At 29.2% G+C, this 26,301-nt stretch overlaps 1 protein-coding gene across 4 annotated transcripts in view; it reads right to left on the bottom strand.

The window, feature by feature from the left end:
* The window catches only part of unk (RING finger protein unk), a 101,538-nt gene continuing 75,237 nt past the window's right edge, over positions 1-26,301 (bottom strand). For all 4 annotated transcript variants that reach the window (XM_035367433.2, XM_035367436.2, XM_035367432.2 and 1 more), the window contains 5 exons: positions 16,401-16,567; positions 15,679-15,942; positions 14,264-14,347; positions 13,254-13,415; positions 1-8,667 (listed from right to left, as the gene is read on the bottom strand). In XM_035367433.2, the coding sequence (XP_035223324.1) occupies positions 8,497-8,667; positions 13,254-13,415; positions 14,264-14,347; positions 15,679-15,942; positions 16,401-16,567 (848 nt within the window). In that variant the 3' untranslated portion in view covers positions 1-8,496. The remainder of the gene's footprint in view (positions 8,668-13,253; positions 13,416-14,263; positions 14,348-15,678; positions 15,943-16,400; positions 16,568-26,301) is intronic.

Raw genomic sequence — 26,301 nt, 5'->3', positions numbered from 1 at the left:
TGAGTGAATGAAAATGTAATTTTATTTAGAAAATATACTTTTAATCTTAAGCAATAAATTAAATTTGCAGAAAACAACACTGACACTACAAAAATTTCCCAAGTTCCCTTTCTGCCATTGTAACTGTAATAGATACAGAAGTAAAATTTTATCTAAAACATTTTATTTTGAACACTAAAAACTTTTAAAACATGAAATGCACTGAAAATAGATTCACATATATGAAATGTACTATGAAATTTTATTAAAAAAAGTATAAACTCTGAAATTTAAATTTTTATATTTCATAAACACAGAAACATTACAGACTACTGGAAATATATTTATTTCAAATTTGATAGATAATTCTTAAGTATACTGAAATTAAAAAATTCAGCTTAAGAGGATCAACAAAGGGGAACAAAACTTAATAAATTTATAAATTAAATCTACTCGCAATAATTTCTTGGAAATTTCACGTTCTTATAGATCCACCTGTTCCACAATTAAATTCATTATTTTTCAGCCAAACAATATAATTGTTTGAAAATAATTTACAATTATGCAATCAAAATCAGCTAATACTTCATTTTAGATCACAACAGCAATTTTATTATATGTATAAATTTTATAAAATTATGTTTAATCTGTAAACAGATAAAACATACCTATACTAAATACATTTTAAATTAAAATTTGCACGTAATTAGTTACTGAGCTCTTTAAAAGGGGGGAAAAAGCAACCACAGCGAAACATGAAAAAGTAACACCCTTTATATATGTTTTCGTATTAAAATATATATATATATATATATATATGCATATATGTAAAAGGATTTCCTAATCTTTTCCATTATTTATTGATATCACTAGACTTCTCTTTCATTATTTAAAATGCTGACAAAAATTAGATTAAAAAAATTAACAGATTAATATATGGATATTTTTAAGACAAAGGATGATTAAAAAAATAAACTTCATTATGCATTTAAGTTATTCTTAAGTTTTGTTTCGATACTTGTAATAGATGTGCATAATTCTTCAGCACTGAGTAATGTCGAAAAAATTTAAAAAACTGTAACGATTGCATAAACTGCAAGAAAATTCCTGTCCATACAATCAATAATGCCTCAATTGGTAGCACTTTAGTACAAAAAAAAGTTATATGATGCAATTCAAAATGTCTACAGATTAATTAATAAACAGTTAAATTTTCAGTTGTGAAAACTGATCTTCAAAAGACTAACATCAGATATCAAATTACTTTCAGGTAATACATCAATCATACCTTAATACCTTTCACCCATACAAACTCAAAACTGATCAAATTATTTTGCACAGGAATAAATTCCATGAAGGAAAAAAAAAAAAAAAAAAAAAAAAAAATAGAATTTACTTAAAAAATTGCTATTTGAATAAATAAAGTAAAACGTCTTGAAGACAATACAGCACAATTTCTTAGAGTTGTTAAAAGTAGAATTTTTCAAGAGCATTTTCAGTTCAGTTCCACACACTTTCAAAGACACTTTAAATACTGAATATTTTGTTAATCAGCCCTGATGTTATAGACATATTATTCGAGAATTTTTTTTACAGATATTGATAACTTTAAACAATTCTATCAATATCAAAAGGTGGGGGAAAAATTGGCAATGTTAAGATTAAGCACGGTGAGGATATTTCTATGACGAGAAAAAACTTAATTGACTGAAGTATCCTTTTATCTGCTTTTATTCTAACTGAAAAATATAAAATCTAATCATACAGAAGTGATAAAAAATGTACAAACTATCTATTACTAAATTTTTGTACAAGAAAGTCTTTCTTCAGATTTGTATTATTTTTACAAAAAGTTAATTATGCAATAAAAGGTTAAAAATATTTAATCTATGTCAAATAAGGGATAATTTTTGTGCACTTTTAATAATGCAAAACTGTATATGACATACATTTTTTTTTAACATTTCAAATACATTTAACATTGTTGTACTATCAGATTAAAAAAATTAACAATGCAGTTATTATTTAAAAACCATTACGTCTCATAAATTTTGTTCCCTTGAATAAAACAATAAAAGGTATAATATCTTGTTTTTACAGTTCCAAGGGCAGTCACTTGACCAAGTTTCACTGTATATGCAAAAAAAAATTCTTTAAAATAAATAAATAAATAAAAGCTAAAATTATGTAAAAATATTGTAACAGCTTTTAATTACAATATGCACCCGATGTACTGAAGTAACATAACAAATTAAGTTTCCAACTATTTTATTATACATAAAATTTGAATTAATATAACCATTTTCATCACCAGATGTTTTAACTGAAGGCGAAATCACTTGTATAAATGAAATTTGAAATACTTTTACCATATTAAAATAAAAGGAATTTTCAATGATATAAATATTCCATTTTAAAATCTAAAAATAAAATACACATACACTGAAACAGAAACAATTAAAAAACACAAAAACAAAATTAAAAATGAATGCCTAAATACAAGTATTGAAATTCTGAAAGCACAGTTTACCATCATAACACATACTTTTGCAATGACGAACTTTCTTTATAATGCAATAGAATTAATTAATTATCAGAAAAGTTTCAACACACACAGATTTCAATAATAACCAACTGAAATAAATATTAGAGTTAAAACTTTTCTGAAATGTACTCTGAACACATACTTTACAAGTTATATTAAAAAAATAACAACTTTTACAAATGAAAACAAAAAAATCTCTATTTCTAATTTTTGAATACATTCTTTAGACAATAAATGAATAATAAATTTTAATTCCAATTTTCTAATTTATGCCTAACTACAATGACTAATTTTTAGTAAAGTGAAAAATTTATACATCCATAGAACATGGTTATATATTTGATACACACAAGTTCACTTCCAAAAATAAAAGTTAATCAACATCAACAATATTTCAATACTGACATCTTAATTGAGTTTTCTTTGACATCACATACAGATTTAATTTTATGATTTATTTCTTTGTTGTTTAAGTAAATGAATCCTTATTTCAGTTAATAATTGCTCAGTTACCGTTTCAAATAAAACTGTATTTGAGTTAAAATATTAAATGTATACAAATGGTTATTATCACAAAAGCAAACCAAATCTCAAACAATATTATCTTAATTCACGTTGATCCTCTTAAGTTTGTTAAACTGCAGTAAGAAGTGCATTATTTTATTGGCACTAGAATGCAGAATTTTTTTTGGTCGTTTTATTTTATTTTTGTAAACAATTTCACAGCTAGCTGCAAGGTTTTTGTACTTCAGTTGTGATAAAAAACATGGGGCTTGCAATGCCCACAAGCATGAACAGCCACAAACATAAATATAAAGAAATTAATAGTTCACCGAGTTGAATGTATATGTAGACATTATGAAAACAACTGTCTTGAAATTATAATTTATAGGAATATGCTGACAAAATGAGCCAAGTGAAAATGTTATCAGAGGAGGATAAAAATTATATTAAAGTAGAAAAACCAACCTGGGAGAGGCACAGGTTTGCATCAATAATGACTAAAAATTTTATAGAAAAAAGGTAAATGTCACTATGTATTTCCATAAATGCAACTTTTAAAGTGTGAAAATGTAAACTAATAATCTCAGTATCCCACACAATTTACCAAAGATGGATATTATCATTTCTTAATTGTAGATAAAGTGTTAAAATTCAAGAATAACACATGCACTTTTTTTTTTTTTTTTTTGATAATTCATTTATAAATAATGCCATTTAATACTAAAGTTTCTGGATGACAGCTTACCTGGATATTCGAGAAAATTATATAGACTAAATATAATTTCATTGTAATGCAAGAGAAGAATTCAATTTTTAATTGAAGGAAGGTAAAATTAATATATATATATATAAATAAAATAAAACAATTAGTTGATGTTTATTTGGAAATTTTGGAATTCACTAGTTTTCATTTTATTTTGTTCATATCATTGTGAATTAGCTTCCAAATTTCTTACTTTTTTGTCTATAATATATATATACACACACACATACACAAAACAGCTCTATTTCAATAAAACAAGATTACACCCTTTTTCTTTTTTTGACAAAATACAATGAACCTATTTTCCCCTTTCCTAACCTTTAAAAAAATTACATACATCATACGACTCTGCATGAAAACTAAATAAAAAAGCTATTTTGTTGAAACAAAGCATATCATCTATTATGGGTTACAAATAATTAAATTTCTATACTTAACTGATAGAAAATTTAACAAAACACAAATTAACATACTCAGAAAAAAGAACAAGCAATCCAGGTAACTGAAGTCAAGTTAAAAAAAAAAAATTTTTTTTTTTTGGCATTGCAAGGTTTAACCGAGATGACAAATTAAAGTTACATACCATGCATTTATGCACTACACTATTTATATAGTGAAACTTAATATCTAATAAAACTGTAAATATTTTTACTAATAAAAATTCATTTTTATTCATATACAATATAAATAATAACTTTGCAAAAATCAAATTATTTCCATAGATTCCAAGTAAATATAAAATATGAATTTATCTTTTATATTAAATCAATATTTAAGTGAATACAGAGAAAATAATTTAATTACGTAAACTTCTTTATAGCATTCACCGTGCAGGGAAAATTACTGAATCATACAAAAGATATCACCAGGAAATGATGTGAAAAAATAAAAATATGAAATTTATCACCAGTTATTACAATGGTGCAGATGAATTATAAATGTCGGGCAGTGTTGAAATATCAGTAATAACACCTGCACATTACATAATTCCCTTTGTAACTAACTACATTTGTAAAGAATATAATTACAGTGAATTAAAGACTTAATAAATAGCAGATTGTAACTTTACAATATATAAAAAATTTCCATACATGCAGTTTGCTTAGAAACTAATAGCGTCAAATTCCTTTTACAGAAATAATTCTTTTCTGTAATGAAAGGGAGAAAAGTTTCGTAATTAAAAGTAAATAAAATACTTCTGCAACCCTCAATACACTTCACTAGGCTCGCATAATAAAATTTACCAGCATGCTCCTATGAGCTCAACATTTAAAAATTTTCTAATTTGTAACTATTATTACTTAGTGTGCTTTATAAACATTTACAGCTACTTTTCACTGTACATTGTCTCCATATATCTAAAGTTTAAAATACTTATAAACAAAATCTACTAATGAAAAATTTGTGTAATATGGAAATATATACAAAGCAAGTATGCTCACTCACAGGTAACATTCTTTCATATCCATAACAAAATAGCATCCCCTGAGACTTCAAAATCTCACTTCATATAATACATAGCTTAGTTTAATGGGATGAGAAAAAAAAGAAAATATTACTATAAAATATAACCTTTTGTTTTGCTTATAGAAAAAGACTGTTAATATGAATACGATCACATTTCAATTAATGATTATTATTATAAACATTTCAATAACTGATAAGTTTGACTAAATATCTACTACTTTCTTCAACATGAAAAAATGACAAGAGCAATGAAAGCTATTCAATAACAGAAATTAATTTCAAGACTAATTTTTATCATACTTTCATTCACAGCTGGTAAAAATTTTACGAATAAAAATAATTTTACAATACATATTTACTAACAAGAGTAGTGAAAGCAATTTTTGCAATGTTTTCTGAACTTATAATGTACAGGCATAATCATATGAAGAATACATATGAGATCCTTATCAAAAATAATATTAATAATTTTGTGTGGGGGGGAGGTAAACTGAACATGAGTATAAGAAAGTCAATTCTTACTCAATAATATTTGTTTGAATAGTTTGTTTTGATACTTTTATCCTGATTACTCATTAAAAAATAACTTTCCAACGCTTTTAGAGAAAGTGAAACAACTTAAGACCATCAATTATGTACAGGTAATTTAAGAAATATATAACTAGATTTACATCAGTTACTGGAATGCTTTTAAAACTAAAAGGGGGACTTATTTAGAAACTTGACACCACATTAAAAAATAATAATCTAATATCAAACATAAATTTATGTGAAGGTAGTATTTTATTATAATTTAAATTTTATTTTCAAAACTCGTGTGGAAGGGGGGCAGAACTAGAATGAACCTGATATTTAAAACAAAATACAATTAAAAAAAAAAACAAAAAACTTAACATTAATGATACGATGTTTTGCTAAATAACTTATTTTGAAAACAGCAATTCAAACTTCTTCCTCTCTCTATATGAGCTTTTTGCAACATGCCAATGCCTCCCCCCTGCAAACTACCTGAACCTCATTTATAAATCCTCTTTTGTTATGATAATCACAAATATATAAAGAATAAACTTTGCGATTTATAAAATCTAAATAAATATCAGATTTTTAAACAATTTTATATTTAATTCCATACAATTCAACACAAAATGAAATTATTATGGTCCAAGAAAAATCTAACTTTACATTATACATGAAGATGCCATTTTACATGATTCAGACATATTATGCAAAGCAGCTATAGCTTTTTAGTAAGTAAACATTTAAGCAAAATATGCATTCATAATTAGATTAATGCAAAGAAGAGGCAGTAATTATGAATTACTGGCTTTTAAAGCACATTACCAGACACTGGAATGTCTTTTGGAATTCGCACAAGAGATGTACCCAAATAAATTAATTTCTATTGTTAGTTAAATAAAGAAACAATTTTATATTTAAAACTTAATGTAAGTATTTCTTTTACATTATAATTTTCTGCAATTACTTTCTGATTTTATAAAGAAATATATATTTAATCAAAACATTGTCTTTTCGAGAGTACTTTTACCTACAAAGCAATTTCTCATAAGCTCCTTTTCAGAAATTTTCTTGCATATTCTGTACCATTTTACTGGAAACTTTTTTTTTACATAATTTCAGTTATCAAAATTCTTTAAAATAGTAAATAGTACCAAATGTTTTTGTATAATACTATTTTAGTAGTTTTACTTTAGCAATTATGTGATAACAAAATACTCAAATATTATTTTCAAGTACTGTATCAGGGGACTGTAAGAGGGAAAAAACAGCATCTAAAATTCTATCTTGTAGTTACTGCAGATTAATTATCAATGATCTTTGCACCATTTTTGAAATGTATAACTTATTTTAATGCAAAATAATATATAAAATAAATTACACCCTCCTCTGAAACATGTCATAATTTCAGGAAAAAAATGAAATGAAATAAAACTTTAATTTAAATAATGAATAAAATTAAACAAAATATAAGATCAAAGAGTTGAGCTTTCATATTTTGTTCATTTAATATTGCTATATTAAAAAATCATTTATATTAACATAGTATAGTCAAATCAAAAAACTTTTTAATATCCCTATAAAATGGGTGGAAATTAAGATTAAAATGTAATATAAGTCTAAATCATTAAACATTTTTCAGGACCATTTATACTAGTCAGTCCTTATAAATAATATACCACTCAAAAACTATACTTTCCTTAAAAAACTCATTAAATTTTTAAAAGCGAAATGTGATAAAAAGGAAACTTATTTAGATTATGAAAAGAAAATATATGGAAGTTCTTTTTTTTTTTAATAAACAATTCATTTTAAGAAATTCATACAAAAGAGAAAAAGACAAAATATAGAAGTTTGGATACATCTCTTGCTTTAAAAACATAAGAAAATTTAAGTACAAATTCTTGAAATCAACATAATCAAACTAATATGCAGGTAAGCTTGAGTAACACACTTGGTTATTCACACATATAATGCCCACAATATAAAACAGCAATACATGTAAGTATCTAAATTTCAAATATAAAAAATGACAAATTACTATATATTATTTAAAAAACTGTAAACTAACCTTTGGTTCACATAAAAATAAGGCTTGCTTAAACAGTTTAACAAGAAATATTTAATTTTGTTCAAATTTAAAACCTCTAAATTTCATCATTTTGTTTGCTCACTGACATAATATGTAAATAAAATAATAATAATAATTAAAAAAGATGAATACAAAGTTAAATTTAATAAAAAAAAGCTAATTAATACTTTGCTCAGAACATTTATACATCTCAAGGCTCCCAGATATAAAACTTGATTTAATGTTTTTTAGTTTTTATGCAATAAAATTTAAAAAATATTAATTCTTGGTAGATTGATTTTTTTTTTTTTTTTTTTCTGTTGTTTAAAACACATTTAGACACATGATTTGCAGACCAAAATTTTAAGCTCAATGCCATATGATGCAGAAATCAACGTCACTGATAACTAACGACATATCAGAAGACAAAAACTGCAGTTCTCACAAGAAATAAATAAATTTTAAAATGACTTTTTTTTTCAGTCACCACACACATGTCCAACAATAAAGTTGATAAAATCTGGAATAACTTTTCATTTTACAGAGCTGTATATTATACAAATGGAAATATATATTGTCAAAAGATGGTCACAGCGAGCAGGGGAACTATGTTAAAAGTTTCAATCTCAAAAAACCTAAAAACAATTAATCTTATAAAGATGCGTTTGATAATGAAGTAATTGCTTCGTGGCAGTACGGACAGTTCTTTTGATGTGGGGCACATTGATTACACAAAACATAGTGGCTACACGGCACTACAGTAATACTACGATTTTTATCTTCACATATCATACACTTTGTAGCTGTTTGATAAAATACCACCTAAAATAGAAAAAATAAACAAAATTAATTTTAAAAGAAAACTAATAATGTAAAAATTAATTTTTGCAAGATGAACTTTATCAGAAATGTCTTGCTCCATATTAATCTATACAGGAATTACAATGATGATTTTTTGGTTAAAATTATATTACAAACATGCTTTAGAAATGCTTACCTATTAATGAGAAATTGTGGGAGGTGGAACCAGAAAAAAAGTGAAAAGTGAGTTTAAAACAAAATGGACACATATCCGAATATATCAAAACAATTAGATGAAATGAAAATACTCATTATAACAAAGTGGGAAATCAAACTACACTTTTTTTTTTAATAATAGCTTTCTCGCTTCTACTAAAATGTAGTTCATAAATCTTGCTCCATAGCAATTATTAAATTTACGTAGCTAAATTGGCCTTTCCTACATATTGAAAAATTATCAAACACAGTCTCTTTCTCACTCACAGGCACACAAAAAGCATAAATTCATATTTGGGGGAGAACTCATTTTAAATGCGACACTGAGGACAAATTCCAACAGTTCATACAGATATGCTAAGAATATGTGTTTAAAATATAAATTTTCTAGAAAACTGCCAAACTGGACCAATTTCTGATACTGAAAAAAATTTGCAAAATTTGTAAAAAAAAGGGGGGGATTTCATGTGCAAAATTGCAACACTGCAGCAGTTTTGTAAAAGCTATGAAAAATTCACAAAAATTGGCAGACATGGATTTAAAATCAACCAGCAGATAAACCTTCTAGGGATTATTGTTACCATTACTGTATTTTTTTAAATATAAATAAGAACTTTCACCACTGAAGTATAGTAATCAATACTCTTTCACCAAAACAGTTTCTCAGTGGTAAATGCCAATGCATATGGAAAAACAAAAGTCTTTAATCTGGAATCGTCGGGACTTCGGCGATTCCGGATCAGTTTAAATCTGGTAAGATGGCATGCAGAAATTATAAAATTAAAAAGATGAAACCGTAATTTATGAAATAAAGAGCAATTATGATCTAAAGGGCATCAAAATTTACAAAAAAAAAAAAAAAAAAAAAAAAAAAATGATATTTTTTTGTTTACTTTATTAAACATTTCTTTCAACGCGCGCATGCGTAAAGCATACATTAAGCATAGTCGAAATTAGAAAATTGCAACCAGAAAACTATTTGATGTGTATTCGTGATATTTATGATGACGAGGAATATGATTTAAATCATGTCAAAGACGGAGTACATCGAGATGAAATACTACATTTAGTAAGGAATTATAAGCCGAATAAAATAAAAACATCTGCCCTGAAGATAAGGATAGTGCTGACAGATCAACTTCCAGTTCATTGCGTGCTGCGTCGTCGTCGTCCCCCTGCAGAGCAGCGTGAAATTGATAAACATATTTCGGAATGATTAGAGAATCAAAGGATACGCATTTATCCATTTTTTTGCAGCAATTCCACTTTTTGTTTGATGGACATGGAAACATGCTTTCGCTTTGTAGATCTTTTGGTAGCTCCAGAATCGGAAATTCTTTTTGACATAATCGAAAGTTCAAGCTTACTTTTATAAAATTGCTCTAACAGTCTGCAAAAAAAATAATAAGCCGGATCCAATTAGAAGATTAAGGAACAATGCAATCTGCAACATTCACTGAATTAGATAATTTTAGCTTAGCTTATACTATCCGTTACACATTAAACGCACATGCGTAAATGTATTATGCGCATGCGTAAAGGTATTATGCACATGCGTCGACGCATGCGCAGAAAAGTTTGTAGCTTTGTGGTCCGTATTATAAATCATTCCCGATTATGGACGTCCGGATTAAAGACTTTTGACTGTATATAAAAGTTCCATATGTAAATCATACTCTAATTGAGCTTTCAATTTCTCTGATCAGATATGATGAATTAGTTATCAAATTAAGTACCCATAACTAACTATTTTAATGTAATGACATTATTGACTATTATGATGTACTGACAATAAAATAAAAATTTAATTATGTATCTTAATCATAATCATGATGCAAATGAAACAAATATACATCATACAATTGGCAGGGGGAAGCAGGTACTGCTATCAAACAGTTGAACTGGGTGGGGGATATTATTCCCACTGGTGTTTCAAAATAAAACTGAGAAGCTAAGAATAATACTGGATTGAAAATATGAACTATAACATACAACCGCATATGCTAGTGACTTTTAAGTTACACTTATATACACAGTAAAGAGTTCTGAAGAGGTGAGTGATGCAGCTTTTACATTTCTGCGGAGCTGATTAGGAAACAATCTCAAACAGGTATTTTACAAACTGCATATTATCTTAAATACAGTTCACACTAGATCAGACACTTCTTGAAGAAGTGTAGAAATTTAGTCATGATATTTAAAAAAAATTATGATTAATTTTCTGTATTACTATTTCCATGCCAAATAAATCTACAAAATGATTGCTTTGACAAAAATGCATTTTAACGAAAGGATATGCTGATTTTTTTTTTTTCCTTGGGAAAAAAGTGGGAATTTTATTTTTTAAAAATAACTCTCATGTATTCATCGCCTACCAAAAGAAATCTTTCTTTCAACAAAAACATTGAATACACAGAAAACAGAAAGGGAGAAGAGTCATTACTTTGGCTTGAACTGATGACAAAGCCACCACTGAACACCAATGAGTAATGTATTCTTTGTTTGCTTTACATGCCTTATTACAGCAAACATTTTGCTTCTTGTGCTGCATAAATGTATCTCATACATATTTTCCAGTTGCATATGACTACTTTAGCCCTAGAGTCTTGAAACATCATTTTGTGTTAATTCCCGTTGAATGCCAGCCACTGCAAATGCGTCTTTTCGTTTTAAGTATGTTGCCATTCGCCAAAATTTATAAATTTAATCTGTTATTTATGAAAAATACTAAGCTATTTAAAAGAAATAGCTGCAGTTCTAAATATTAATTTTTAAATTCTTAATATACACTTTTCAACATACAGAAGATATATACTGCTTCCAGTTGTTCTAAATGCATATTCATGTAGTATCCTATAAAATGTTTTGCTATTCCACCTGGGCCATCACTACTGATAAATTACACTAAATGTTAAAACAGCCTTTTTGAACAAATGTATTTCTTTTTTAAAATATAAACTCTTTTTTAACAGACTTTTACAAAAAGAATCGTTTCATTCTAAACACATTAGTGAAACTTAACTTTCCTCTACAGCAGAGGTCGGCACCGCAGCGGCCATTGCCCTGGCCCAATGCGTTCATGCTTAATTATTCTGCCTTGTGTGCAATTTGGCAGTTTTTGGTTTATGTTTATATAAAACATATTAAAATTATATATTTTAACATCTATGTGTTAAACAGCTACTTAACTGCATCGTCACTGCTTGAAACATTTCACTGTCGAGCAGACTGACCGAATAGTGCGACCTTGAGTCCCTCACGCATTTTAACAATAACCTTTCTGATGCAATCATCAGTACATGTGGGCATAAAGATTTAGTGGGTACAAAACATCTGTCTATGTTGTCTCTCTGTGACAATTTTGATCAAATGAATACACTGAATTTCAGACCGACATTAAAATCAATAATTACAAGGTATGTACTGGGATGTACTCTAGAAGATTCACTTATGTACTCTCTGAAACAGCATAATATTAATACAGACTTGAATTGCAAAGTGAATTTGATTCTAGATTCGTTGATTTTGTGAATTTAGAGCTTATTTTAAAATTCTTTATAAATCCCTTTAGTATTACTGATAGATAAAACACGGCTAAAGGAATTTTTAAGTATTTTCGTCTTAACAATACGGAAAACTTAGAAATACTAAGTTCACAAAATGATGTTAATTTAAAATCATATGAAACTAATAGAATATTTTAGAGCTTGGTAAACAGAAATCAGTATCCTATTTTAAAGACACATGTAGTAAAGATGAATTCTTATTGTTCAAGTATCTATAATATTGTGAGATGTTTTCAAATATGACTTATTTGAAGTCAGAGTATTATTCAAAACTTACCGACTTGAACTCTTAGATAGTTGTTTAAGAGCATGCAACTCAAATTATATTGTCGATTATAATAACTCCGTAGACGAATTTTACAAACATAAATTTCATGCTTACATATAAAAAATTATTTAAAAGAGTTTAAATTATAAATATTTGTTATTTAGTTCAATAAAGTTATATCTTTTCAACAAAATTAGTTTCCAATATGACGTTTGGTGTGGTGTATTGAGAATACGGCAAAGCACACTAGGGCTATCTGCATAAGGGGAGAGATGCCTTCGCGGAGGACTTTCTAAGGAAAACTGGCTCGTATACACGTTACACATGGGGAAAACCACGAAAACGCCCAGCCCATTCGTGGGATTCGAACCTCAGACCGAACTACCAGTGTTCAGCGATTTATGACGTTTGATTATGGAACTTGAATGGGTGGCACCTACTATGAATTAAAAATTTTATTTTGTGCCCTGAATGACCAAACGTTTGCCAACCTTTACTCTAGAGTAAGATTGTACAAGGCCTGAATTAAAAATATAAAAGAGATGACAGTTACTTACCTTCTCTATTTTTTCTAAATCTTCCCTAAGTTGTTCTTGTAATTGTTTTAATTTACTTAAAGGTAAAGTTTCTAATTCTGATATCCTAGTTAATGTGTGAAGAAAAGGACCACCTGTCAGAGCATCTAATTCTTTTTGTAAATTACTAACTTTAGCTAGAGCCTGAAAATAAAAATTACAACTGAGTTACATTTTAAACAAACTGGAGCAGAATAACAATGGTCAATTAAAAAAAATCTGCTATTGCAAACTGATGTGAGGAACATACAACCATTTTTTAACAATTAAAACAGATTTATTAAATAGAGATTAATCAACCAATATAATAGCACATTATACACTGAACTTTATCAAAGTTAAAGAGAAATGGATGGAAATATCAGTGCTATTTTAAATATTTTTAACTTATTTAGGAGGTGGTGCAGAGTTTATTTAAAGTTTAATTTTAAATAGACTCTTCTAGGATTTAACTACCTTAAATAAAAACACAACACAAAAATAGTTTAAACCTGATTCAACTAAATGGATTTAAACCTAAGTTTATAAAGGTTCTACTTTTAGCCATAAGGTAACTTCTTTTAAAGAAAATTTTCATATTTTAGACGCAAAGCATTTTTCTCTTTGATATGCACAAATCCTAAAATGTGAAAGAAAAAGCTTATAATTAAATTAGTTTTCAACACACAAATTTTATATCATTATAACCAGGAAATTTTTAAATTAACAGAAACTTCAATCAAACATTCTTCAAAACTATCAATAAAAAGCTTGTTCTAAAGACAAATTATGTCCTTGATTTCAAAATTAGTTTTCTGTAAGAAAACATAATCAAGTTTCCATGAATTGAATGTCAAAAGGGAGAAGTCTTAAGTTAAAGATAACATGACTTGATAACCCGAATTTTCCATTATTTGAAATTTTTCATTGCTCCATTTATAAAAAAACAAGGCTTAGTAATAATGTTACCAATCATATAAAATCATTCCTAAATACTAAGGGGAAAACGTTACCTCATCCCTTTGTTGTTCTGCTAATCTTTCTCTTCTAGATGCTTCTTCTGCTTCTCGTTTCCATACTTCATAAGTTTGATAAACCTAAACACAAAATTTAAACCTTTTAATTTAAAAAAAATTATTATTAATAAATAGAGGAACTACATAGAATCTGATTATTTTCGTAATAGCAAAATTCATAAAATGAAAAAGTATACACTGAAGAGATACTTCATAATTAAAACAAGTCACCTGGTCAAAGTGATGAAACATTTAATTTAGAAGTCAAACAACAAATATCAACATTATATTCACAAATTTTCCAGGACTAGTTTTGATGGCTTTACCTAACCATCATTCCCCAGCTGCCAAAGTGCAAAGGAACATTCTTTTACACTTTGGTAACCATCGAAAATAGCCTAGGAAAACTTGCGAATATAAGGCTGTTTTTGTTGTTTGACTTCTAAACTAAAATTAATCTTTGTTCGGTGTGTTATTTTAACCTAAGTGATGAAACACTTCTTTAAGAACTATTGTCACCAAATCACCAAATAAAAAATAAGTATCTTATATTGTTACTTACAACTCTAAAATGATACTTTAAAACATTATAAGTTTAGAAATATTAAATTTTAAAAATCTTCCATGCATTGAGATTATACCAAAAAGTACATAAATAAAAAATTTGAGCTTCATATTGACAAAATTAATAATTTCATCAAATTAATAATAGTTTCAATCCATTACAAAAACAAGTCAGAACTCATTCTAAAATGCACCATTAGAAATACATGGCATAATTGGTAATTTCAAGAAACACTGCAATAATTGGAAGCATAATTCCTTAGACCTTTACTACCATACAACATACAATAATAATGTTCCAAGAAATTTATATTTCCCACCTTTAAAAAACTGGGGGGGGGATACAAATAATTACATTAACTTTTTCATCACCATTGCTTATGTTTTGCTTTTAGAATTTTATGCATCCATTTATTTTTTACTTCACGAACAATCGCATTGACACTAAATTGACTACTGTTTAATGTAGTGTTTAGATTTGGTTGGATAGCCAAACTGCTTTTTGTCCCATTTGACACATATATATTTATTTTTTACATCACTACTGTTAATTTCCTACTTTAAGAATTCTATGCATACATAATTTTAACAATAATTAATGTCAATTTCAGTTTAATGTAGCTTTTATTATTGGTTCGATGGCCAATTCTGATGCAAAACCTTTCAAGCCTCATATGAGAATCAGACCAGACACAATGTTATTTATTATTACCCTCAGTTGCCAGCTTTTTTATAGACAGAAAAGAAAGGGGAGGAAACATGGGTTTTATCAGCCATGTTTATAAAGCATACAAAGTCAACTATTATTTACATTAAATTTATTTAATTTTCAAAAATTCATTACTTACAGATCTAGCTTGTATTGTTCCATCATCCCAAGGCATTTTTAACCTATTTGTTGCAAATTCATCTCTTAACCTTTGAATTTCAGATAAGTTAGAAGATCCTAAAGAATTAAATGCACCTATTGATGGTACTAAAGACTGTTGCGTTCCCATTCTATTTGAAGGTGACATATTCTGTGGGGCAGCAAAGTCATATAAACTAGAACCAGGATAATGAAGCTTAGAATTAGTAAAAGACCCAGAATGACCATAAAATGCTGCTGCAGCCTATAAATAAAAAAAGAAAAATCAATAAATGTGATTGCATTAATTTACAATATTATATTATCTATAGCATGTTTTATTTTTTAATACAGTTTTTTAAATCAAAACAAATGTTAATCTTATATACATACTGTTCTATATAAACTTAATTCCTAATTTTTACCATAATAAAAAAATTCCATGCAGTAATAAAATGAAAAATTTTTTCATTATTTATTTTGGTATTTACACATTATCCCATTGACCAGCCTAGTAGCACGATTTAGCGCCAAATATAGAAGACCGTGTCCTTTAGAATTCTGTAGTAACGACTGGTGATTGGCAACTGTTGCCAAAATTTCCGCCAATGATTGACGGGATAATAAGTAAGTACCTTTATTTTTTTATTAAAATAATTTCAAATTAATAAATATATACTTAAAAATTAAATAAGGGATAAGAGCATGTAAAAAAGCACTCACTTTATCTAACGAATGATCAGTCTGTGTTAAAGATGAAGAACCTAGCTGCAGACTATGAGATAATGAACCTAATGGTGAAGTTACAGGTGGTGATAAGTTAGGTAAACCACGATCATGAATATCACCACTACAAGGAATATTCACAGGTGCAGAGGCTCCCAGTAAACCTATCAATTAAAAAAAGAAAAAAGTTTGAAAATTAGACATGAGACCTAAAGGTTTCATCACAGTATTTAACTTTTTCTTTAACCTTCAATGGTGTTTGTATGCATATAGCCAATAGCCAATAGCGCGATAAACTGTATGAACTGGAAACCCTGCAAAAGAGTTAACTGTGCAACTCTCTTATTCTTTACACTTACCTTTTCTCACTCCTTCAGGAAAGGACAATGACTCTCTATAATATAACTCCTTTTTTTCAATATGTATTTGGAATACTAACGAATTTTTATCTATTTTTCATGTGTTAATAAAGAATGTGTTTTGTGATCTTACAATTTTCGTCTACACCTATTTTGGATTACAAGTTAATTAGGTATGATCTCGCTTGATGCTGCGCTGGATAGAAGGTAAGAAGAATAATTTTGCTCTCTATTTTTTATTAATTTGTTGTGAAATTTCGAGGCTATAATGATGTTTTACAACAAAAGATTATGAGTCCTGATGAAAAGATCATAGCTAATTAAATGATAATAATAAAAAGAAAAAATTGTAAAAGCTAAACTGTAGTTTCATATTAAAAGCGAAAATAAATTTTTCGACAATACAAAAATGTTGAATTCAACTCAAATGCAAATTGCAAAACTGAATTCCAGCAATTACTCAACATGGAAATTCAAAATGCAAATGCTACTAATAAAGGAGGATCTTTATGATGTAATCGAAGATGTACCTCCAAGCCCCTTTACAGAACAATGGAGTAAACAGGATCAGCAATGTCGCGCAATGATAAATTTATTTATCGAAGACAGCCAAATAATTCACATTAAATATGAAACTACTGCTAAAGCCATCTGGGAAAAGCTCAGGCAAGTACATGAGAGGTCTAATCTTTCAAGTAAACTATTTCTTTTGCGAAAGCTTTACAGTTAGAAGCTTGAAGAAGACGGAAATATGTAAATACATTACTGGAGTTAGTGGATAAACTCAAATCAATAGGTGAGAACATAAAAGACGAACACGTTTCGGCACTTTTTCTTTGTTCAATGCCTAGTTCTTACGATACGCTCATTACGGCTCTTGAAGCCAGAGCAGAATCGGAACTGAATCCAGAATCTTAAAAGGGAAATTAATTGACGAATTTAACAAGAGAGTTGAAAATAATTCATCAGATTCACAGGCATTTAAAGCCTCATTTCAAAACAAGACAAAGAGAGAAAAGTTTTGCTCATATTGTCATAAAAATAACCATTTTAGATCAGAGTGTTATCATCCAAAATCGAAACAAAAAAAAAAAAAAAAAAAAAAAAAGAACCGCGCCAACACTCAAAGAAAACATACTCGGATTCTAAAACATGCCAAGCAAAGAATGCCGGTAACCTCGCGATGAATAAACAACAAACAAAAATTAAAACACCGGAAATCGAAGCCAGATGTGACAGCATTGCTTTGTCTATTAACTACACCGTACATCAATCATCCGAGAGTTTTATTTTCGACAGCGGAGCAAGTAATCACCTGGTAAATAATAAGAAATATTTCACGGAATGTAAACCCATAAATCCGTCAGATATTATAACTGCGAATGGGCAATGTATTAAATCAACGGCAATAGGAACTGTCCGTTTTAAAACATTAAATGCTAAACAAAAAATAACTGAAGTTCTCTTATCGGAAGTTTTATATGCTCCTGAATTAGAAATGAATTTAATCTCAATTAAGAAAATAACAGAAAAAGGACTTTCGGTTCTGTTTAAAGGAAATAAATGTATGATCGTGAAAGGAGATCAGATTATTCTAGAATGTCATGCAACTAATAATCTTTACCAAATTAAACCAATAGACAGGAATAATGAACCATCAGTTCATGTAGCATTTCAGTGCAAAAATGAGAACTGTGTTCAACTTTGGCATAGATGCCTTGGTCACAGAAATGATGACGCAATCAAGCAACTTGTAAACAAAGAACTCGCTGAAGGAATTAAACTAAATAATTGTAAACATGATACAAAATGCATTCAGTGCATAAAATGTAAACTAACTGATTTTCCGTATCCTAAAGAATCGAAATTCAGAGTATCTAAACCGCTGGAACTCGTTCACACTGATGTTTTAGGACCAGTACAAACACCGTCTGCCAGCGGATACCTATACTTCGTAACTTTTATTGATGATTACAGCAGGTTCACAATGATTTACCTAATGAAAAAGAAAAGTGAAGTAATTTCTAAACTAAAACAATTTATTGCTCTTACAAAAAATAAATTCGGGAGAAAGGTAAAAACGCTAAGAAGTGATAACGGTGGTGAGTACACAAGTAAGGAACTTGACGAATATTTTATAAAACATGGTATAAATCACCAGCTTACTGTACCGTATTGTCCAGCACAAAATGGAGTAAGTGAACGCAAAAATAGGTCTTTGATGGAGATGACAAGATGTCTTTTAGCTGACTCAGGTCAACCTCACAGATACTGGGCAGAAGCAGTACTGACTGCAAATTATTTACAGAATCGTATGCCTACAAAACCAAATGCAAAAACTCCATACGAATTATGGAATAACAAGAAACCCAAACTCTCTCATCTGAGGACTTTCGGGTGCAAGGCTTTTGCTTACATCCATAAATCTAAAAGAGGTAAATTGGATGATACTGCTATAGAAGGAATACTCGTCGGCTACGACAGCAGAAGTAAAGGCTACAGAATTTTAATTCCTGGAGACAAAATTATAATAAGTCAATCTGTACGATTTATTGAAGACACTGAAGCTAACGAGCCTGTAAGCATCTCTTTAAACCAGGATGAAGAAAATTCTAAGGAAGAAAGCTCAGAACAGGAAGAAATAAAAATAGAAGAACCCGAAGAGGAAGAAATATCAGAACACAAAGAAGAACCTTTGGAAGTCAGAAGATCGAACAGACTCACAAAAGGTAAACCTCCTGATCGCTACGGATTCCATGCCAAATATCCAATCTCCTCCGAACCCAAAACCTGGAAGAAAATTCAAAGTTTGGAAGAAAATGAAAAAAGAAAATGGCTAACAGCTGTTCGAGAAGAAATTAATTCACTAGAAGAAAACAACACTTGGGAATTAGTTGATTTGCCAAAAGGAAGAAAACCAATAGGATGCAAATGGTCTTTCAAGACAAAGCTCAATGCAGAAGGAAAAATTGAAAGATACAAAGCCAGATTAGTCGCAAAAGGATTTAGCCAGAAGTTTGGATTTGACTATCATGAAACCTTTGCTCCTGTAGTAAAATACACAACGCTACGAGCCTTCCTATGTGCAGCTTCATATAAAAACATGTCTGTCAGACATATCGATGTCAAAACAGCTTTCCTTCATGGAGAACTAGAAGAAGAAATTTACATGACTCAACCTGAAGGATACTCAAAAGCTGGAAATGAAAATAAAGTTTGCAAGCTGAAGAAATCTATATATGGTTTAAAACAAGCCGCTAGAGCTTGGAATCTGAAAATTGGAAAAACACTTCTAAACATGTCATTTAAACAAAGTAAAGCAAACCCATGCTTGTTTTTCAAAAACATCAATGGAAAATTTATGTATATAATATTATATGTAGATGATATGCTTATAGGAAGTGAAAGAGAAGAAGATGTAATGGAAACAATCCAACAATTGAACGCTAAATTCGAAATCAAAAACCTAGGAGAAGTCACCTACTACCTTGGCATAAACATTGAAAGATTTAAGGATGGAACTTTTGCAATAAACCAAAAGAATAAAATCGAAGAAATAGTTCAAAAGTTTGGACTTCAGAATGAAAAACCAACATATACGCAAATGGAAACAAATTACTGCAAACTAGAAGCTGAAGATGATCTTCTAGAAGATAATACAGAATATAGACAAGCAGTAGGGGCATTATTATATATTGCAACAAACAGCAGACCAGATATAGCATGTGCAGTCAATCTACTGAGTAGAAGAAATGAAAAACCTAGGAATATAGATTGGAATGCTGTCAAGAAAGTCATTCGATACTTGCATACAACTAAAGACTTTAAATTGGTCTTTAACAAAATTCAAGAACCTATACTAACTGCATATTCGGATGCAGATTGGGCAAATGACAGAACATCAAGAAAATCCATTAGCACATACATATTCAAACTAGGAAATAACTGCATTTTATGGAGCAGCAAACGAATTGCACTATCTTCAACTGAAGCAGAATATATTGCAGCAGCTAATACAGCACAAGAAGCACAATGGCTTTTAAATTTGCTTAAAGATCTAGAACTAAAACAAAATCTTCCGATTACTCTCTATGAAGATAACAAATCATGCATCAAACTATCACAAACGGAGAAAAATAGCTCCAGAACAAAGCATATAAACGTGAAATACCACTACTTATGTGAACTTCAACAAAACGGGATCCTGTGCTTACACTACTGCAGAAGCTCTGACATGATTGCGGATCCACTCACCAAACCACTAGGCAAGCCTGAGTTCGAGAAACTTCGAGAATCGCTGCAAATGGCGATCCTGCCATCAAGTAGGGGTGTTAGTATGCATATAGTGATGGACTGTCACCAATAGCACGATAAACTGTATGAACTGGAAACCCTGCAAAAGAGTTAACTGTGCAACTCTCTTATTCTTTACACTTACCTTTTCTCACTCCTTCAGGAAAGGACAATGACTCTCTATAATATAACTCCTTTTTTTCAATATGTATTTGGAATACTAACGAATTTTTATCTATTTTTCATGTGTTAATAAAGAATGTGTTTTGTGATCTTACAATTTCCGTCTACACCTATTTTGGATTACAAGTTAATTAGGTATGATCACGCTTGATGCTGCGCTGGATAGAAGGTAAGAAGAATCATTTTGCTCTCTATTTTTTATTAATTTGTTGTGAAATTTCGAGGCTATAATAATGTTTTACAACATAATATCCCTAGTCATAACATGTCACACAACTCTTTGTTTATTCGCATCAGAAGCATGACATTGGAATTAATCATCTCAAGTTATGTCATACTGCCATAACTGCAAGCCTGAGATATAAGCATTGCGCACCTGCGTGCCATAGGATTAAAATAATATGAACAAGACATTACCAAGAATTCAGACTGAAACACTGATTAGTGGCATTACTTCTGCTACCAGTACTATCCTCTATTTTCCTTGAGCATCACTTCCTAGCTCAAATAAGTATGTAGTAAAAGATGTATTCTGTATGTAGTAAAAGATGATTACTGTAATGATCCCACCTAGTTTATCTTTAATAACTTCTTTTATTGGCATGACAGCTCGAGGATATGGGCCTTCCTTAGAATTTCCTTCTACTGTGCCCTCCGTTTGGCCCGAGTTTATTGACTAGACAGTTTTATTAATATCTATACATAGAAATGTATTAGCTTAATATTATAAAAGTTATGTCTTCAGAATTTAATAAAAAAAACAGAATCATGGCTAAGAAAAAATATAAGTATAAAAATAACAAATGCCAAAGACATCACTTCTCAAAAAATGAATATAACCACTTTCATTTTTTATAGATGGGAATGATTTATTTTACGTTTAATGATTTGTTACAACCATTCACACGCAGTTGGAAAAGTTACTCGACTTAAAAAATTAATACTGTATTTTCCCCCTTTTCTCTTACTAATTTTATCCATCAAAAATTGAGAAGAAAATTAATTATGAGATTAATTTACTTTTTGAAGAATGTGCTTATAACATTTTATAATATTAATGTGGTATAGAGCATAACAAATGAACAGTTGTCACAGATAAACTAGAGGTATGCTAATATTACCATGTATTTTTATTGGAATGCAAGTGTTTTTAAAGAAACAAATATTATGATAATTACCTCTAGTTTATCTGTGACTATTTTTCATTTGTTATAACTGCAAACAATTCTATATATTTATAACAAAATACAGCACAATTACAAACATTATGAAGATTTAACTACAAATGAAATTAATATACAGGGTGTTTCAAAATTTGATCGAAAAATTCAAAGGTAGCCATCAGACGGATGAAAAATTATCACAGAACATGGGGTCACAAACCCCATTTAGTGGGTGAAAATAGAAGTTGAGAGAACAGTGAGCCTGACGAAGAAAATGGTCAAACAAATGCAAGGATTAGGAGAACTGCTTTGATACTAATCTTTAGGCTGGCCTCAGAATGAGTTTTATCACACTATTACCAGCACCTCAGGCGACCGTCGACTTGAGAAACCTCAAGAGATGTCACAAATGAGTGAATTGCAAATGTGTAAAGCAAAGGCCAAGGACTGTAAATAATAATGTACAGTAAATAGCACATTTAAATAAGAGTTCATAAAGCGAAAGTGATATGTATGTGTCATCAGTACGACAGAATGTGCTTGTCTATGGGATAGAAAATCTACCAATGGAAAACTCAGACCAACGAATCAGGAAACAGAAAGAACAGTGACTGTTAATAAGCAGGCATCAGTCACATGGTGTGGTCACACACCTAAGTCCTGACTGCTTTGAATGCTACTTGAGAAAGGAAGCCTCACACTGGAGAAGCATAGTAAAGGAAAAGAAACCTTTTATATCAGATGCCAGGGATACATTGAAAAATCTGACAGCAAGGATCTTTGTCACTTCAATAGACTTCATCACCAGCACACTGGGTATGTTCGAACATATCCAGTAATATACGCCTGCTGATGTTGGGTGGGCAATGACCTTTCTGGACGCAATGTTGAACACTTTCTATAAAACTGTCTCATCATCTCTTTTCTGACATTGAACTGTGATTCACTGTAATCTACTTTAAGGCAAATAAATGTTTTTTCGACTTATTACCTGTTCCTTCTGTTCCAATTGACATCACGTCCTTCATAACTATTTTTGCAATTTTCTCTCGCCACTAAACATCGTTTGTGACTTCATGTTCCATTGCAACTTTTCATCCTCTTTATGCCTACTATCACCCCTCTGAATCTGTTGGTTGAATTCGGAAACACACCATATATAATAGCTGTCACCCAGCATGCATTGCAATACTACTTAACCGGAAGAAAGTGTTCATGCTTTAACCCTGTACACTGAAGTACTACATTTGATAATGGTTCGGGTGTTGAATTTAAGTCTCGCAATTTTTACTTTTCCACCCACGTGGCACATTCCTGGTGCTTCATTCTTAAATTTGAGGGCCTTGCAATACATACATAATTTGTTCCTCTTTCCAACATTGGCTTCACCGTGGTTCAAATATATGAAAATTTCATTATTTAAGTATGTTTCCTATTTATATAGTCAAACATAGAACTGTTGAATGTCTTTTAATATAGGAGCTTTTAGTTAATTGAAAATAACCTTTGAACAGAATGAAAAGTAAAAGAATAAACTAGATCAAATGCTTTGAACGGGAATGCAAGAAAATTTATCCTCTATGACCCTTTTTAAACCTCATTTACCAGAACTTTATTAATATTCGATATAACTATGATGTGAGAATTAAGTTATTCTCATGTGAACGCAGCGTACCTCTGCATCATAACAGGAAGTTTAAAGTAAAAAATCTGATGTGTACACCACATGACTTCCTTGCACAGAATATTAAATTATATGCATTTTTTCTGGCATTTCATTTAAACTTATTGGATTGAATTAAATCCACTTCATCGATAATGTATAAACCACAATAAAATAAATGCACTCTTTAAAATTCACTATATTTGTTTACCATAGCGACACTGGCGCTAGGTTCACTTAATAGCATTACATTTCGTTCGTCCTCAGAATGCATATAAATTTATATCATTTGAAGAATTATCTAATCATTGCCACATGTTCTATTCAAATACTATAATAAATCTAAAACGATGTATTAAAAAAATTAAGTAAACAAAACAAAAAAGAAACAGTCTTTCACAGATGATTCAGTATTTCACATTCAATTCTCACTTCACAATAAGGCAAAAATAAATAAAAACTCAAAATATATATATTAAAAGTTATGAAGTAAATCTTAAACACTTATTTCCTTAAATAAATTTTAGAAAGGATTAAACATGATTTAATTCGCAATAATAAAAGAAGGCATTATCTTTGTTGTTGCAAAGTTTAGTTTCTCTAGATTGACAACAAATCCGCTATTTTAAAGTTTGAAATTTAACAAACATGTCTCCCATAACAAAATTAATTAGGCTTAGCTGCAGTTAAACAACTTTTAAATTGTTGATAACTCTACAAATATTGCATGCAGACTTACTAAACGCACAAAAACCGTAACCGGGAGATAAGAACAACATAATTCAATCATTTTTAAAGCCAAAAATGCACAACTTACAAACATATAAGAGTAAAGAAACTGAGAGCATTGAGCCGGTTAACAGGATGGATATATACATACCTATATTTATCATGGAGGTAGGAAGTAAGATGGAATAGCCCTAAACAGGTTTCTCCCATACCCTGCTCTGAAGCACCGGCGATCCCTACGTGGCGACCAAAACATAGGGTCATTTACCATTAAGTTCAATGGGTTTTGACGCGATCGGATGTAAATACTTTGTAATTACGTCGTAAATATGCATATAAATGTATATATTTTCTTTTTCTACAACACTTCAGAGTCCTAAGTATATGAAAAGAATATATTTTTAAACAACATTTCATTCTGAACAGAATCAAATGCTATAACTTTCGCAGAACAGTTTTCTCAGAATGGTTTAATTTGAATGAAATATTTTCACAAGTTTTTGTTAATTACATTAGGAAAAAAATTTAAGGTAATTCGATTTTATTTGGTTAAGGTACAAAAATTTATTGTATTATTAATATTAAAATTATGCATTATTTCTTTTCTATTTATAGAGCTTCTTCCTAAAATACTTTCTTAAATATGACAAGATTTTTTGGCTTCTGAGGCATCTTTTAAATCGAAAAATATAAGTCAATTTATAATTAATGCTCTATTCGGTTCATTTTAAATTAGAGAATTATTAAAAATTAGCAAAATACTTTAAATAGTACTTAACTTTCTCTGAACATTTCTGAAAGAGAATAAAATAAGGATTTTTTTAAAGTATTATTTAAAACTTGTAACTGAGTTATTATAAAATGCAAGGGGAATAATTCTTTTAATTATATTTATCAGATTTTTTTACCATTAATTTCAACAATACATATTCCAAAACTCTTTATTACTTTCTTAAGTGTGCATCTCATAGCATTTGCTTTACAATGCCTTTTAACAGATTGCATTCAGTACGAACAATTCTTGCTTAAATAGTTTTATAACGTATTTGTCAACAGGATTTCAATTTATGTTTACAATTCAATATTAAGGTTATTATATATTTAGATAACATTTATAATCATTATAAATTAGATACATTTAATAATTAACTTTCTTCACAGTTGTTTATAAATGAATAAATTCTTCATTTCAAATACATTTATAAATAATTTAATGAATATTTATGTATTTTGTTAAAGGCAGATACATTCTTTTTGCAACCACATGCATAAATACCCATACATATTTCATATTTTTCATTTCCAGCATGTGCAAATCTTTAATTTCTGTGCATTCACTATATTTTATTTTTAATTAACCCAAATAAGTAAAACATGTGAGCCCAAAGGGATTATTTTTCAGATATATAAAATTAAAATGATGAGTTTAAAATGAGCAGCAGTAAAGCCTCTCCTCTAAAAAATTTTAAAAGGTACATGTTACAATAATGTATGGATGTGAAAAAAAT

The sequence above is a fragment of the Stegodyphus dumicola genome, chromosome 8 (genome assembly GCF_044657685.1).
Source record: "Stegodyphus dumicola isolate Sdum_Otavi_A_Nest chromosome 8, ASM4465768v1".
Lineage (NCBI taxonomy): Eukaryota > Metazoa > Arthropoda > Arachnida > Araneae > Eresidae > Stegodyphus > Stegodyphus dumicola.
The sequence above is the reverse complement of the archived record's forward strand: the minus strand, read 5'-3'. Positions and strand labels throughout refer to the sequence as shown.